The 16925-nt window shown below is 41.7% G+C and overlaps 1 protein-coding gene across 2 annotated transcripts in view; it reads right to left on the bottom strand.

Annotated features, from left to right (window-relative positions):
* MYO16 (myosin XVI) overlaps nucleotides 1–16925 on the bottom strand; it is a 620603-nt gene that overhangs the window by 178610 nt on the left and 425068 nt on the right. For both annotated transcript variants that reach the window (XM_086708430.1, XM_086708429.1), the window contains exon 21: nucleotides 11770–11842. In XM_086708430.1, the coding sequence (XP_086564556.1) occupies nucleotides 11770–11842 (73 nt within the window). The remainder of the gene's footprint in view (nucleotides 1–11769; nucleotides 11843–16925) is intronic.

Raw genomic sequence — 16925 nt, forward strand, 5'->3', positions numbered from 1 at the left:
ACTTTGGATGACAATCTGACTAAATCCTCATTGCCCCTGACTGTCTCACGGCTGATCATCTCTCTATATACCTGGCTGTTGTCACTGATGTAAGCTTTTTTATAATACAAACAGATATTTCATTTGCTACTATTTAACTAATATTTTATTGAACTGAGTATTGGCTTCACCGAATCGGTCCACTGTTCTGGTCAAAATGGTGATACCAAGTGGGAATGTGGTCGAAGCCACGGTAAAATTGGAAAGAGCTGGAGGGGGTCCAAGTACAAGTTTTTATTCCTTTTTTTTTTTTTTTTTTTTTTTTTGCCCCAAGGAAGGCCTGAAGCAACCTGCCAAACTTCAGCTAACAGAAAAAGGATTTGGCCAGTGCTTCTGGATACAACTCAATTTCTCAGTCGCCTGGTCAAGACGACTCATAAAACATACAGCTTCTGTACCCAGCTTCAGCATTCAGAAGCTGCAGTACCAGATGGGGTTTTGTGACATGGGGTGATCCGAACAATAAATCTGAACCTTTTATTGTACATCATGTTCTTTGTATTTGCGGGGGGGGGGGGAGAAGTAATTTATGAAAATCCCATAGGGAAAATTCCAGCTCGGTATAGAAAACTGAGTAGGCTGGGGAGTGATTTTTGACTTGTAGTCTTTATTACAGTGGCGTTTTCTGAACTGGAATATATTTGTATTTCGAACAGAGGAGAGCAGTCCTCAGCGGTAAGGCATATCACTGGGAGCGCGCACGGTCCAAAGCAGAACGGTTTTCAAACTCACTTTCAAGTAATGCGGACATGATAGTTTTTTACCAAGACAGTTTGCCTGTCCCTATTCTATATTGTGTAAAGCCCTCACTGGTTGAGCCAAAGCTAAAATATAAAAGAATTGCTGTAGCATGAACTTCCAAACTGCCAGCAAACATAGCTAAGGGCGCTGATATGAATATACCAGCCTGTGTCAGATACCCAGCTGAAACCTGAAAAAAATGCATCCTCCCCACCAACGGTGGCCCCAATCCTGGCCAGAACCTGCTTATTCCGGATTTATCGTCGCTAAACTGTCTTTGTTGTCTGTACGTATGTGGGTATGTATTAAACACAGTGAGAGAAATACACAGTGAAAGATTTTTATAGGCAAAGTAGTTTACGTATTGGTCTGCATCAATAATTGAGAATACGATCGTCTTCAATGCAAAGCAATCATTTTTACTTTTTGACTTCATCCATCAGAATCGTAATTGGGTCCCTTTAAATTTCCGGGTATTCCTTAGAGTAGCCTGCATGCGAGTGCAGGTGAGTATTCATAGATGAAAATGAGCAATTATTAAGTACTGCTTAATTAGCACGCACCCTTCTCTGATTAAAATACAGCCTTTGTACATTAAGTGCCGTTGCTAACTGGTTTAATAATAAAAATTATGCACCCCTTGAAAACACTCTTTGGTAACAGAACATTATTGCTTATCCAGATGGCCTATCATTTGTATTAATGACAAACTTAATTTCTTGAGTAAATTTTCACCAACTGTTCTCCCTTTATTTTCATTACTCAGTGAAATATCTCTGAAGCAAAAATATAATAGAGCATGACATTTACATCACAGAATTAAAGTAGGAGGTTAATTAAAGCCGACTCCAGTTGAAGGCACAGCCCCAGGCATTAGACGCAAGTCACATCCCTAACTGCACACTGGAAATGACCAGGAGCTTTCATAAATGCTGATGTCTGGGCCTGACCCCGAACCAATGAAGTCAGAGTGAGGCTTGATACATTTCAAAAGCCTTCCAGGTGATTTTTTTAATGCTTATTTATTTTTGAAGGAGAGAGAGACAGAGTGTGAGTGGAGGAGGGGCAGAGAGAGAGGGAGACACAGAATCCAAAGCAGGCTCCAGGCTCTGAGCTGTCAGCACAGAGCCTGATGCGGGGCTCGAACCCACGAACCGCGCGATCATGACCTGAGCCGAAGTTGGACACCTAACTGACTGAGCCACCCAGGCGCCCCAGATGATTTTAATATGCAGACCTGCCCGGTGAACACACTGAAATAGAAGAGGGCACAGAGCATACACTATCTATTAACTGGTTTGTTCATCAATTAGCATAGATACGAACATATAATACACTTACGGAATGCAATTAGATTGTACAGGAACGATGTTAGATTTCAGATATTCTCCATTTTCTGTATGTGCTTAGCGGAACACTAATCGAAGGAAATGTCAATTTATATTATCTAAAAAACGCTAAATCAGAACCCTGTTGGAGAAACCTTGAGTTAAGCTAAGTTAATGGGCTTCTCTGCAGGACTTCTCAGGGCCTTTCCTGTCCCGGGTATACCGTGAATCTCTACCTTCCTCGGGTAAAGGAAGCCTCGGGGCTTTCCAGATTGCTATATGTTCTTTCCCCAATAAATCAATCATTTCTGATGTTGACACATTATCTGTAAAACAGCAGGTGCAGGGGTTGGTGAGGGAATAGCATGTCTCTGTTTCAGCTTTTAAATTCTGTAATTTATTTTGCCTTTTTGAATGTCGTGCAGGGGCCTTTCTTCTCTCTGTCCTTGTCTGGGAAGGCCTGTTTCCTTTCTCTCAGCCCCATCTGTCTCAACCTGATAGACAACAGTGGCTTGGCCAACACTGATGTCACGTAAATGTCACTGATGGAGCGTAAAACACCGTGTAGACGCGGTGTGCTGGGCCCCTTCCCCCAGGAGCCTCAGGCGGCAAGCCAGAGCTGGGCACCCACCCACACCAGGCGCCCGCTGCTGCCGTGCAATCTTCCCTGGAATTGCCTGGCTTTCGCCTTTCCCATCGCCCCGGCCGTCCGCCCCTCTCTGGTGGATTACTCTTTCCTAAACCAAACCTCCTTGCCTCCTCCACTGCCCTCTGAGATTTCAAAGTCAAACTCTGCAGACTAGGTTTTAAGCAAATGGAGATGGAAGTTACTTCTAGGCACAAAAATATAGTTTTTATACAGGCGAAAAACATGTTCTCTCCCAACATTTATTTTAGTGACTCTCTCACTTAGAGCAACACAGCTCTAATATATATATATTATATATATGTAAGATATATATAATATATATATATAATTAAATATTTTAATGGGACTAATTCATACCTGTGTTCTCCTTTAATAGCAATAATTACCACTTGGGGATTTGAGCGAAGGACTGAAGGGGTCAGCCAATAATAAACCTATTGGCTACATTGACTGCCATATTCTACATAATAATCTTCTAACATCACAACTGGAAAATACAAGTGAAAGGAAAAAAATATTTTTAGATATTTTGTATGATACCTTGTCCATAAAATATACCCTTCTGTTTGCACACAAGCCATGCCCAGGTGTTGGTAACATAACTTCTGGTAAAAATTCTCATATTTTAAACCTTCGGGCACTGCACTTTTCATCAGTTTTCAACAAAACGTGTGTGTGTGTGTGTGTGTGTGTGTGTGTGTGTGTGTGAGTGTGTGTGTGTTTGGCAACAAATCTCAGCTTAATCAATATGCCTTCCCTTTTCAGAGCACCTGGGTGATTCAGTCAGTTAAGTTTCCAACTCTTGGCTTCGGCTCAGGTCATGATCTCCTGGTTCGTGAGCTCGAAGCCCCACATTGGGCTCTGTCCTGACAGTGCAGAGCCTGCTTGGGATTCTCTCTCTCTTTCTCTCTCTCTCTCTTTTTCTCTTTCTCTTTTTCTCTCTGAGGGCTCCTTCCCATAAGGCTGCCTCAGGAGTTAGAGATCACACAGGAGAAGCGGCTGACACAGTGGGGGCTCGAGAACTTGTAGTCATTATTGATTATTAGCAGGAAAGTAAATGAATCTACATTCCTGGCTAGCACATCTGGATGTTATATCTAAACAGCCACTATTGTAAATTGAAGCATTTTCTTGGTTAGTCATCACTAAAAAAAAAACCCTCAATTCACTCTTGTCTGGAGGGACCTGATGTATATTTCCAAACCCATTCATTCTTCTCACTACGTCCTGTAACATTTCCTCTTGATCACGCTGGGATTCTCCAATAAAGAAGACGTGCCTGCATTCTCTAAATTACGTGTGCATAGTAAAAGGATGGGGAGAAACACTCCACGATGGGAAAAAATGATGGCAAATAAAATTTATTGAAAATTTCTTGTTTGGGTTCATTCCCCAGCACCTCCACCAAAAAAGCCAACCAAACAAAAACAAAAACAAAAACAGAAAAACAAGTTCTTTTTCTACATTTAATAGAGTAAATAATGTTTTGTCCTAAGAGAAATACAAACAAATATACTCCTGAGCAGGCAGTAGCTTCGAAAAGGTACACTAATACCACGCAGTTAAGTCTAGCCTCAAAGAATCTTTGGACCCGGAAACAGCACAGATCATGACTCCTGAATCCACAGTCTCATGCTATGACCTTCTTTTTTTTTCAATTTTTTTAATGTTTTATTTATTCTTGAGAGAAAGAGAGACAGAACATGAGTGAGGGAGGGGCACAGCGAGAGAGGGACACGGAATCCGAAGCAGGCTCCAGGCTCTGAGCTGTCAGCACAGAGCCCAAGGTGGGGCTCGAACTCACGAGCCGTGAGATCACGACCTGAGCCGCAAGTCGGACGCTCAACTGACTGAGCCACCAGGCGCCCCTCATGCTGTGACCTTCTATGAGTTACTTAAATTATCTGAGCTTGCTTCCCTTAATGCTAACATGGCGACAGTATCTAAGGGATAGGTTTGGAGGGGAAAAGGTCATTAAATGTACTACACTTCACACAATTAAAATTGCTTTTCCCTGCCTCATTTTGTTTCCTCAGAATAAATTTTCTAAAAGTGTTACCTGAAGAAGACTTACTTTTTAAGCTTTATTTTCTGTTTATTTATTTATTTTAAGCAGGCTCCATGTCCACAGTGGGGCTTGAACTCTGAGATCAACAGTCACATGCTCCACTCACTGAGCCAGCTGGGCGCCCCCACCCCCGCCAACGACTTCTAACCGTACTGTTTTTTAAAAGTAGGACCCAATATTATTGCAGGAAGTACATTAAAATAACATCTCATTATTTAATTGCTCTTTGCTTCTCTATAGAAACTGAGTGGCCCGCCCTACACTAGCATTCTGCTATGTAAGGAAACTAAACTTTCTTAAAGTGTTGTATCAGTAGCTTGGTGAGTTGTTGAAATGATTTCGGAAAACTCAACATCCTAGAGCAGAAAATGGTTTAAGATAGAGTTGGATATTTAACATATGCATGATTTGGGAATCTAAATGTGACGCAATGTAAGGATACAATATTTTTTGTTTTTATAGATCCATTGGGTGGTAAGCGGATCAATACTGAAGCCTAATAGCTATCAGGACATTCGACAGGATGAGGATTACACAGGTACTGTCAGACTTGGAGCTAACATAGCAAAGTGTTGCTCACGAAAGCTTCCCAGTCTTTCTCCCCTGGTGTCTGATTAGAATTGGCCCTTCTTGGGGCGCCTGGGTGGCTTGGTTGGTTAAGCATCCGACTTCGGCTCAGGTCATGATCTCGCGGCTCGTGGGTTCAAGCCCCGCGTCGGGCTCTGTGCTGACGGCTCGGAGCCTGGAGCCTGTTCCGATTCTGTGTCTCCCTCTCTCTCTGCCCCACCCTGCTCACTCTCTCTCTCTCTCTCTCTCAAAAATAAATAAAACATAAAACAAAATTAAAAAAATAAAGGATTGGCCCTTCTTCTATTTGCTCACTCTCTCTCTCTCTCTCTCTCAAAAATAAATAAAACATTGGGGCGCCTGGGTGGCGCAGTCGGTTAAGCGTCCGACTTCAGCCAGGTCACGATCTCGCGGTCCGTGAGTTCAAGCCCCGCGTCAGGCTCTGGGCTGATGGCTCAGAGCCTGGAGCCTGTTTCCGATTCTGTGTCTCCCTCTCTCTCTGCCCCTCCCCCGTTCATGCTCTGTCTCTCTCTCTGTCCCAAAAAAATAAATAAACGTTGAAAAAAAAATTAAAAAAAAAAATAAATAAATAAAACATAAAACAAAATTAAAAAAATAAAGGATTGGCCCTTCTTCTATTTGCATCCTGTTGACCACACCATGGCACCTGCGTCTGGAACAGGACCTAGAACTTCATTCACATGCCAGCACTGCTGAATGGATGAACTGTAAACTTCATGCACATGAGCCAGAAAAAATTCCCTGCAGGTAATGCTAATACTCTGTCGCAGAGCAGAAACTGTAACACCCACAGGCATCCCTTTTGTAAAATGGGATACTCCAGGTGAAGGGTGATGATTTTATCTTAGTATCATTTCCAGGACAGCGATTCCACAACTAAGGATTTTATGGAATTTTTTTTTTTTTTTTTGAGGTCGACGTTGCCAAACTATGTAATCTCATTTCATAAAATTTTAGAAGTCAAGGTATCTGGCATTTTCCAAAGTCTTTAAACACTTAGCCCAAGCCGGATTGAATTACTGTTCATCCAGTAAATCTCACCTTTTAGAAAAGAGTTTGTAAGCCGGGAAACGTTTCAAATCTTTGACAACCCTTCCGAAATCAGCTTAGATGGAGCCTGACGTAAAGATAGGTCATATATCATAATTTTATCTTCTGCCACAGAAGCTTTAAGTTTCACAAATGTATTCTCTCTTCAAATTCTCTATGTTTGTACAGTAGGTTGTTGCTATGCAATTTTACTAGACTCCATAGCTGTAAGTGTTTCATTATATATAGTTGCATGTTATGAGTGTAGTGGGAAATTTAGGAAAATTATTGAACGTTAAATCATTAGTTTCCACAACTTTGTTCTTTGTGCCTCTGGTAAAGATTTATAGCATGTAGAGCTTTGCAATACCATTGGTTAGGTGTGGAAATATTCTAGCATTTATGAAAATAATATTTATGTAATCTCAAAATATTCTCATTTCTTAGAATAGTATGTTATGGACAGTTTTAAACATAGTCAACAGCAACCAACATAATGAACCCCCATCTGCCATCAATAAGCCTGAAGAATTATCAACAATGACCAACTCATGACCAATTCTGCTTTACATTTTTCTATTACCCTCAAAACTAGACCCATTTAAAGTAATTCTTAGGGTGTCTGGGTGGCTCAGTAGGTTAGGCATCTGACTTTGGCTCAGGTCATGATCTCATAGTTCATGAGTTCGAGCCCTGTGTTGAGCTCTGTGCTGACAGCTCAGAGCCTGGAGCCTGTTTCGGATTCCATGTCTGCCTCTCTCTCTGCTCCTTCCCAAATCATGCTCGCTCGCTCTCTCTCTCTCTCTCTCAAAAATAAACATTAAAAAAAAGAAAAAATACTAAAGTAACTCTCAGACACCATGTCATTTAATTGGCAAGTATTTTAGTATAATTCTCTAAGATATAAGAACTTAAAAACACGTCCACAGTACCTTTATCACACATAATTTTTATCAATAATAACTCCTTCATTTCATCAGCTATCCAGATTTTAAATTATATTAGTTAAGTGGCAATTTTTAGACTTCATTAAACAAATAAGGATCCACGCCATGTCCACATATTTAACTGATTTCTATGTCTCTTACATCTCTTTGAATCTGCAGGCTACCCTTGCATTTTTATGTTGAAGAAATCAGGCCATTTGCTCCACGCGGTTTCCCGCACACTGGATCTTGCAGAGCGTATCCCCATGGTTTGCTTCATCATGTTCCTCGGTCCCCCGTCCCTGTTAATTAGCGGTTGGCTCGGGAAACTTCATTACATTAAGGTTTTCTCTTTCCCTTCCCCTCCCCCCTCCTTCCCCATCTTTCCTTCTTGGCAAGAACACTCGACGGGCATCTTGCCTGTGTCTCTTTCTGCAGCGTTAGCAGATACTCCCTGCCTTGATTCATTACTTCCCAGGAGCTGCAGGAAGGGGCTGCTCTAATTCTGCCATCTGTCTTTCCAGTTATTTGTAGCGGGACCGCTCTCGCCTCCGCGAGTCGGGCGGCCTAGGCAGGACCGGCATCTCGAGACACCAAGCCCTTCTGGCTGAGTGTCCAGCAAGTCTCGCTACCTGCTTACGTGTAATCGTGTGACTTTAGGAGCCCTCTACCCACTCCCTCGCCTAGGCGACCTGCTTCATTTCAACACACTTTGTCTTCCTTTCCATCATGCTCTGGCAAGCTACTTTTAAAGCACCTAAGCGTTATTGGTTTTGTGTGTTCGCGTTGCCCCCTGGCTTCTCCGTCAAGTTCTCTCATTGTTGGTGGCGAGGTTCTCGTTCGCTCTTCTCCCCTTTCCAAACACACAATTGCATCTGGAAGGAGCAATGTCTTTGCCTCTCTCTTCCACTTTCCACAGTCAGGAAGGGGACTGCTTTCTCCTCTCCGACATCACTGGCGCTGTGATGTGCAAGGGACAGCCTTGTCTGGCTCACTACCTTTCTGTTTATTGAGCATTCCACACTTGGGATTGACTGGCTGCGTGATGTCGAAGAGTCGCCTGGAGGGGCTTCTTCCCCAGTGTGTGAGGAGATATTTTTACAGAGCGAGAGAGGAATTTCACATGATAAAGGAGAGGAGGGTTTATAAAATTCAGGATTACATAACAGAGAGTGAGCTGGCAATACTGTCATTATTTAAATAATGAGGGTGGTAGATTCAGATCCTCCTGAATTATACTTCGGGACTCCAATTATTTATACGACCTCCTTCTCCTGATGCATCAAACTACTGCCGAGTTTCTATACATATTATGCCGTATGTATATAATTTTGTATATATAGTACATATATAATACATAAATATATAAATGGATAACCATGCAGAATATAGAGTTTTATATATATATATATATATATTTACTTATATATATATATTTATGTATTTATATATATATAAATAAATATATAAACATATATATAAATACATATGTTCTATTTTTTCCTCTATATATGGTCTTTATTATAATATATAAAATAGTTCTAGTAGAAACGATTCATTAAAAGTCAAAGAAAACAGGATTAGCATTTCCTATTAACTGAAATAAATTCGTATCTAAGGAACCACGAAGGCCCATCTTTTAGAGCTGCCTGGGGACACTGAGGTTGGAGATGCTGAGGTTTTGAAATGCTTTTTAGTATCTCCTCCGATTGTTCCTGTTCTAAACATTTGTCAGGCTGCTTATGGAGGAACAATTGACATACATACATTTATTCCTGAGTAAGAAAACCGCTAGGAGATCCACTCTGAAGATGTCTTCTTTTGAATTTATTCTTAAGATTTCAATTGAAAACATATTTACTAAGTCTCTGTTATATACAAAACGCTGTACCAGACACAGTTTCAATGCCGCAGGAGTTGACATTCTAGCAAATAGCTGATAGATGGGTCAAAAAGCTCAAAAGAGAATAAAATACATAGTTATAAAGGCACTAATATTCTTCCAGGTTTGATTCTGAACACAATATTGATTTGTTAAACATTTTGTTGAAAGTTTGCAATGGAATATAAAATGAAGAAGTTCACGTTGTCTTAGCAACTCAAGAATCTAGAATGTAGCATTCAAACCAAAGCTTTTAATATAAGTTCACATTCAGATTTAGAAATCTGCTAAATCCACTATGAGAAGAGATTTGAAATCATCACAAAGAAAATAATTTTATTCTTCTGAATGGCTCCTAGTTGCAGTTGTATACCACAGCCCAACAAACCTAGGAAAAAGGTACATTTTTCTAAAGAAAAAACTATTTTTTTTCCCTAACTTAAATCTAAGAATTGGTTTTGAGATTTTACCCAGCCGTGCCTCAAACTACCTCTTGGAATTTAATAGAGACTCATTCTTTAGATCTGAAAACATGCCGTGTCTTGCGATATGAAAATATCAGGCTACGAATACGTTCTAAAATAGGTAATTAAAATAGCTACCAGAAAGAAAACATAAGGGGTACATATAATTGTAGTAAAACAAATAAGTTTTAATAAGGAAACAACTTAAATACTTTGTACATCTCGGTCATCAGCACAGACTGGATGGATAACTATGTGGGGTGTAGAGAAGGGGGTTGGGAGTGTGGCCCCACAGAGACTGTGAGAGGACACCGCCCCACCTGTGGTTTCTGCATGTTGCTTACCAGGAGGTGGAGAAACCAAGGAGTGTCATTAAGGGACATGGCAGCTTGCATGTTTTCTAAGGCAAAAATGTCGAGAATCAATACCACCTCCAGACTGCGGTCAACTACTCGTGTTGAGAGATGCATCCCAGTCATGGCCTGTGGACCCACGATCTTACCAGTCAGTCCTTCAACTGCCCTGTTGCCCTGTGCATTGCTAGTCTCCTTACAGTAAGTGACGAATAAATAAAACCACAGTCCCCCTCTCCCTGCTTAGCCGTGGATACAGAAGTCCGAAAGGACAAGAAGGCTATGGTCTTATTTCATAGCAGACTTTTGTGAAGTTTTGTAAAGAATATGATTCATGGTGACTCACCCTGGATTAGGTGAGTCAACATGATTTAGTCTCTATTCACAAGATGCCGCACCAGTGTTTCGTGGGGGAAAAAATAAGGCTGAATTTTAAAAGGTTTTCAAGTGTTCCCATTTACAACAGTAAAAGTGGCCCTCCACGATTTCTTACACATGGACATGAGTTAGAAGAATGATGCCAGAACCTCTATGCCAGTAACCAGCTTAAACCCCACAGCTCTGTAAGTCTCTTGTAAAGGAGACCAAGGTTCGTTATAGATTTCTTCCTCTTGACCAAGACAGCTCACAGAATGGGGTTTCAAATTCACATCTGGTGTCATTAACCACCACATCATCTGCCTTGAGAAAATAAACCCAGGGGCACCTGGGTGGCTCAGTCAGTTGAGCGTCTGACTCTCGGTTTCGGCTCAGGTCGTGATCTCAGGGTTCGTGAGTTTGAGCCCCGGATGGGGTTCTATGCTGACGGTGCGGAGCCTGCTTGGGATTCTCTCTCTCCCTCTCTCTGTCCCTCCCTGACTCATGCACTCTCTCTCTAAATAAATAAACAAATAAACTTAAAGAAAAATAAACCTGAACAAATGACATAATTATTCAAAGCTCTCCCTAAACACGGCCCACTTGTGATTCTTCCCATGATGTAGCACAGCCTGGTTTTCTCTCTTTCCACCAATACCTCCTTATTGGTTTATCTCTCCTTCCCTGCTGCCCTGGATAAGTGCTCTTTCTACTCTCTTAACAACTAAAGTTTAGATATGCTTACTTTGAATTCATGAATCATACATTGCTAAGGAGATACTTAAAAAACAAGAAAAGACACTAGTACTTTTCAAAGTGCCCTAAATTGTAAGTGGATTAAAAACAATCAGTGCCTCTTTAATCTGTTTTTTTTTTTTGTTTGTTTGTTTGTTTTTACGAGTTTCTGACAGGCATATGTATGAATGTCACACAGAGCCAAACCTACAAGTAACAGTATTTAGCATGATGGAGTATTTCCATTCTGATTTTTGGCCAAGGTTTTTGAAGACCTTTGCCTTGATTCCACAAAGCGACACCCTCTGTCTCTCAAACCTTGTTGAAACAACATCTCTGTAAGTACAACTCAGCTCAACACTGTCTTTTAAAACAAGTACTTCAGTTTAAAAAAAAAAAAATCATGCCCGTTGTTTACATGTCACGCAAAGAGGATGGATACGCCCATGAACTAGGGATACAAATTTTAAAACAGGATAGCAAAGGCCTTATTTTAATTCTGTATTTGCAAGTAATCATGCAGATAGTCTCTACTGAATAAAGGAGTCAATTTATTAGCTGAAAAAAAAAACACATGAAAGTGATAAAGTTTCAAAAGAAATGCACTTACTTGTTCAAATTCATTCTTTTGAAATTCTTCAAAACCAAAGATGTCCAATATTCCAATATCCAACGTCTGTGTGCTGAAAGGAAACAGCGAATCAGTGACCCAGCACACGTAGAGCCCTTAAGTGACCCCTGGCCCCATCCCCCCTCCAGGTCAGAGACATCGGGACACTTTGCATATCACCTTCCAGTAGAACTAAAAACAGCCAACAATTATCTCAGAGTCTCATACAAAAGCTCTGAAAAAGAAAAGTGTTCTTTTAAGGCTTTAATTTAAACACAGATACAGGAGTACAACACACTGATTTCTAAGCTTAGGATGCGACGGTATATGGGTAGCCCCGTATTTGCTCCTCTGAAACAGTCTTTGTGTCTCTACTTCAACTGCACACGCTTTCCCTGGAAAGGAAGTCAACCTGCCGACGTGCCCTCAGCAGCTCCTCCTTCTCCTCCTTGTCTCTTGTTAGACCACACGAGCAGTAAGTCCCGCAGTTTGTTCATCACGTGTCAATGCGGTACAAGCCACGATGAAGCTGTGGGCACCTTCTCTGATAGACCGAACTGTGCCACGTCAAAACGTACAGAGCGACCTTCCTAAAGAAATCCTCATAAACAAAGAAGAACAAAGGAGATGATCCGTGGGCGTACAACTGGAAGAAAGCGGCGTGAGCACCTTACGATACTGCTGTTTTCGGTGAAAACTCTCTCTCCTGGAGTTTGCTGGCATCTTGGAAGGTCCAGCCACAGATGAGGAACCTCATGTGAGTGAAGAAAGCAGGGAGGAGAACCTAGGGGTGGTGGGAGCCCCGACATCCTGGACTCTGCAGGGAGCGGGGGCACCATGAGGACAGGGCATGAGGTGGCTTCTTACACAGAAAGCCCCGGATGATTCTGGAACGCTGGTCAGCAGGCGGCACATACCCAGACTTCCCACTGCCCTGCTCTGGAGTATCGTCAGGAGGACCGCTGTCCTGATTCTCTGCCAATGGCTGTGATATTTGATCATCGTGGATTGTTTCAATCCCTTAGTTGATGCACCTTCAACCACCTTAGTTGATTCACACGCTGGTGTTGTTTTCTGTCCACTTGACTGGTCCAAACCGCACAACTGGAAACTAACTTTCTTTTTGTGCCTGTATTTTGTTTGCACAATCAGTGCAGAACCGTCATGCTTTAGGGTCTGTAAGATGTCACTTAAATGACCAATTTCTCATAAAAAGGCAAGGTAATGATTCTATGATATCTTGTCTCTAGGATTAGTTCTTGTAGATGGTACCAATATGAGCTTCGTAAGCAGGAAAGACAGTATTTTAAAAGCCCTTAACACAAATTTCACACGGCAGAGAATATAAAGCAGCGAGGGAAAGAGACAGTCATTAAATGGATGTAACCAGGTCACTGATTTAACTTTCCAGAGGGAAAAATAGTTGGCTTTGTACCACACCCTATGTGTCCAGATAAACTCTGCCTGGATTAGAGAGATAAACGTTAGAGCAAGAAGCTCTGAAAACGTGCAAGTAAACAAAGGTGATCGTTTTTTCTGCTTTCGGTTCTGAGAGAAATCAAAAGAAAATGGTTAAAAGGACGATGACACAAATACCAGATTCTTTTGTATTTGTAGAAATAAAATTAAAAATGATTAGAGGAAAGTGTTATTTTAAAACGTATTTTCTCATTTATCTTCATAGATTTTTTTTTTCCTGATTGGTTGACCCACGTGTCCAGTCACACGTCATCTTGCCTCCTTCCACCCTGATGACTTTACAGTGTGACAGGGGGACACCGGGGTGATGCTCACTCAGTGGTGGTGGTGCTGAGGTGTAAGATGAGGTGCTGTGTTAGGGTGTGTGTGTGTGTGTGCACACGTTTCACATAATGAGCTGCACTGTTTCCGTTGTAGGCGCTGGGTGACAAGGGTGACAAAGCTTGCCAGTTTTGGAGATGTTCAGCCTTGGGTAGGAATCCTGGTTCAGACACTTTTTAGTTGGACAACTGTAGGCAAGTTACTAGAATTTTCTGTGCCACAGGCTCATCATCTATGAAACTAAGGCAGCGAGTATTATCTCTCCACCCAGATGGTTGTTACAATTGTCAATAAAATCCTAGGACAAGAGCCTGTAGACAGTGCGTCTCTAATCACTGCAAGTTGCTTTTAAAAAAACACTTCGGGGTGCCTGGGTGGCTCAGTCGGTTGAGCGTCCGACTCTTGATCTCGGCTCAGGTCGTGATCTCACAGTTTGTGAGGTTGAGCCCTGTGTCAGGCTCTGCATTGATGCCACTGAGCCTGCCTGAGATTCTCTCTCTCCCTCTCTCTTTGCCCCTTCCCTGCTTGTGCTTGTGTATGCTCTCACTCTCTCTCAAAATAAATAAAGTTAAAAAGAAAAAAAAAACTATTTCCACCTGCTATAAAAATGAACAGGAGGGCTCACAGAAGAAACATAAAGGGCTAATAGGTAGATCACAAATGTCAATCTCATTACAATTACAAAAGAAATAAAATTTTCAAAATTAGGATGAGAACGATATTCCCACACACTTTTGCTGGGAGCTTAAATTGGTAGAGTCTTAAATAACAATTGGTTACGTGGCATAAAGCTTTGGCACCCTCGTATCATTCGAACCAGGATTTCCATAGACAGGAGCCTATACTCAGATGATTATCAGAAATGCAACTAAAGACCTACAAACAAGGGTGCCCACCATTATCTTCATTATAGTAACAACAACGAAAAGAAGTAACAAAGACCCCACATAGAGACATGATTAGTTAAATAGCATGCATCCTCTCATGGGTTAATTTGGTGAATCTATCAAGTTAATAGAAAGCACTATGTAAGTTCTACATAAAGAATAAGGCCAATTATATATTCAGAAGACCTATGACCTCTTCAGCCCAAGAAGAGAAATGGAGATTCTTTTGTTTACTTCTTTTTATTGTTCTGCATTTTCTAAGGTTTTTATACTGAAATACTATTATTTTTATGACCAGTTAATATTTGATGTTTACAAAGACACTGCAAAAACACGGGAAATGTTCTTGAACAGCAATAAGCTATAAAACTAAAACTAAAAAACAAAAACAAAAACAAAAAAAAAAACCTAAGCTGGAAACAGAATTTATACCATTTGTATACTGAGCGCATCGTAGTATAATTTCACCCATGTTAAAAAGTAACTCTGGGGGCGCCTGGGTGGCGCAGTCGGTTAAGCGTCCGACTTCAGCCAGGTCACGATCTCGCGGTACGTGAGTGAGTTCGAGCCCCGCGTCGGGCTCTGGGCTGATGGCTCAGAGCCTGGAGCCTGTTTCCGATTCTGTGTCTCCCTCTCTCTCTGCCCCTCCCCCGTTCATGCTCTGTCTCTCTCTGTCCCAAAAACAAATAAACGTTGAAAAAAATTTAAAAAAAAAAAAAAAAAGTAAATCTGTGGCACAAAACAAGTAAAGCACCTGTTAGCAATAGATGTCTTCACTGGTAGGCCTACAGGTGATGTCTTAATTTTAAAATGTTTACTGGGGGCGCCTGGGGGGCTCCGTCGGTTAAGCATCCCACGTTTTGATTTCAGCTCAGGTCATGATCTCACGGTTCACGAGTTCAAGCCTTGCGTTGGGCTCTGTGCTGACAGCACGCGGAGCCTGCTTGGGATTCTCTCATTTTCCCTCTCTCTCTCTGCCCCTCCTCCACTCTCTCTTTCAAAATAAATAAACTAAAATAAATAAATAGAATGTTCTATACTGGATATTAGATTACTCATAATCATCAACTTTTATTAAAAATATATATCTGATGGAACACATTTTGGGCATTTTATGAGTTGGTGGAGGAAAGAACAACAATTACCTCAGGGCAGAGAGAGGGGTGGAGCCCAACAGTGAGGGCAGAGAAGGGCATCTGGCTTCCCAGGACGGGGAGAAGCAGCAGGGACCCCAGGGTCAGGGAGAGAGAGCAGGGCTGTGCTCTGAAGGCCACGTGTTGGTCTCCAGTGTGGATATTTCATGCCAACTTATACCAGAATCTCCCACTCAGGCCTTGACTCCTTGCCCGATTCCCCGCTGGCTTTGGCAACAGCGGTACCATATTTATAGTGCATGGTGTTGCGGGAGACTGGGAAAAAGGGCGAGAGCTATCAGTGACCCGATGTCACCATCTATGTCCTTCCCCTTCTCATAGGGAAGGTGACTTCCTGTTGGCATGCAGAGGAAGGATGTGGGGGCCACCCAGGTGTGTTTGGGCGAGCAAAATGTGTTAGAGATTCCAATTCAGCTTCAGGTCGGTAGATGATTAATTCGCAACTTAAGAGTAGCATAGATGTGGTTGAAAGAGCACTCCTTCTATAAGGGGTTTTCCCCATACTTCATAGATACTGGATTCCAAACTAAATTTGGCCGCAAAAGAAAAACATTATGAAAGAAAAAGATGGGAAGGAAGAAAAAAACCCAACTCGGGGCGGGGGGAATTAATGCATCTTAAGGATCCATTTTGCAACTACTGACAGATCTAATGTGTTCATTTTTTTTTCAAAAATCTATTTCAACCTTTATGATTGAATGAAATATGGGTCTGTTACTGCCATAGCAACGCAGGCAGAAAGGTCACAAGAACTTGTAGCCAGCAAAGTGCCCATGCCGCGTGGCAGTCAGCATTACTGTCATTTTTCTTATTGATATCTTGACTCATATTACACAGGCATTTAACCCAACATCCTATTTCTAGCCGGGAGGAGCAGACAGAGGTCATCTGATCCACCAGGATTCGATCCCACAGGCAGAATTAACATATTAATGAGATGGTCTCTTCACATTCAGCCTTAGGATTCTACTGAAGGCTTTCCCTACGGTTAACAAAACTGCCTCGCTTGCAGTAACTTATTAGTAAAATACAATCCCTTTTATATCAGAGGTGACATCAAATGCCAAGGCAATTGTCTGGTTTTGTTCTTGCCTTTCACGTGTGCAAGAATAGGAAGGGAGGAAGGTCCGGATTCAAGAAAATGTCTGCCCTGAAACATGGATGAACTAAGTTTATTTGGGCAGAGAGGTCCAGTGGTTTGCACAAGTCAGGTGCTGTCCTCGATCATCCCTTGAAAGGTTAACTACAGAGTGATCTTAGGTATTTAGCCATTTTAGGAAACAGCTCAATCCTGCCTGATGCAAAACCCTTAGAT

This window comes from Puma concolor, chromosome A1 (genome assembly GCF_028749965.1).
Source record: "Puma concolor isolate L17-30 chromosome A1, mPumCon1.1.hap2, whole genome shotgun sequence".
NCBI classification, from domain to species: domain Eukaryota; kingdom Metazoa; phylum Chordata; class Mammalia; order Carnivora; family Felidae; genus Puma; species Puma concolor.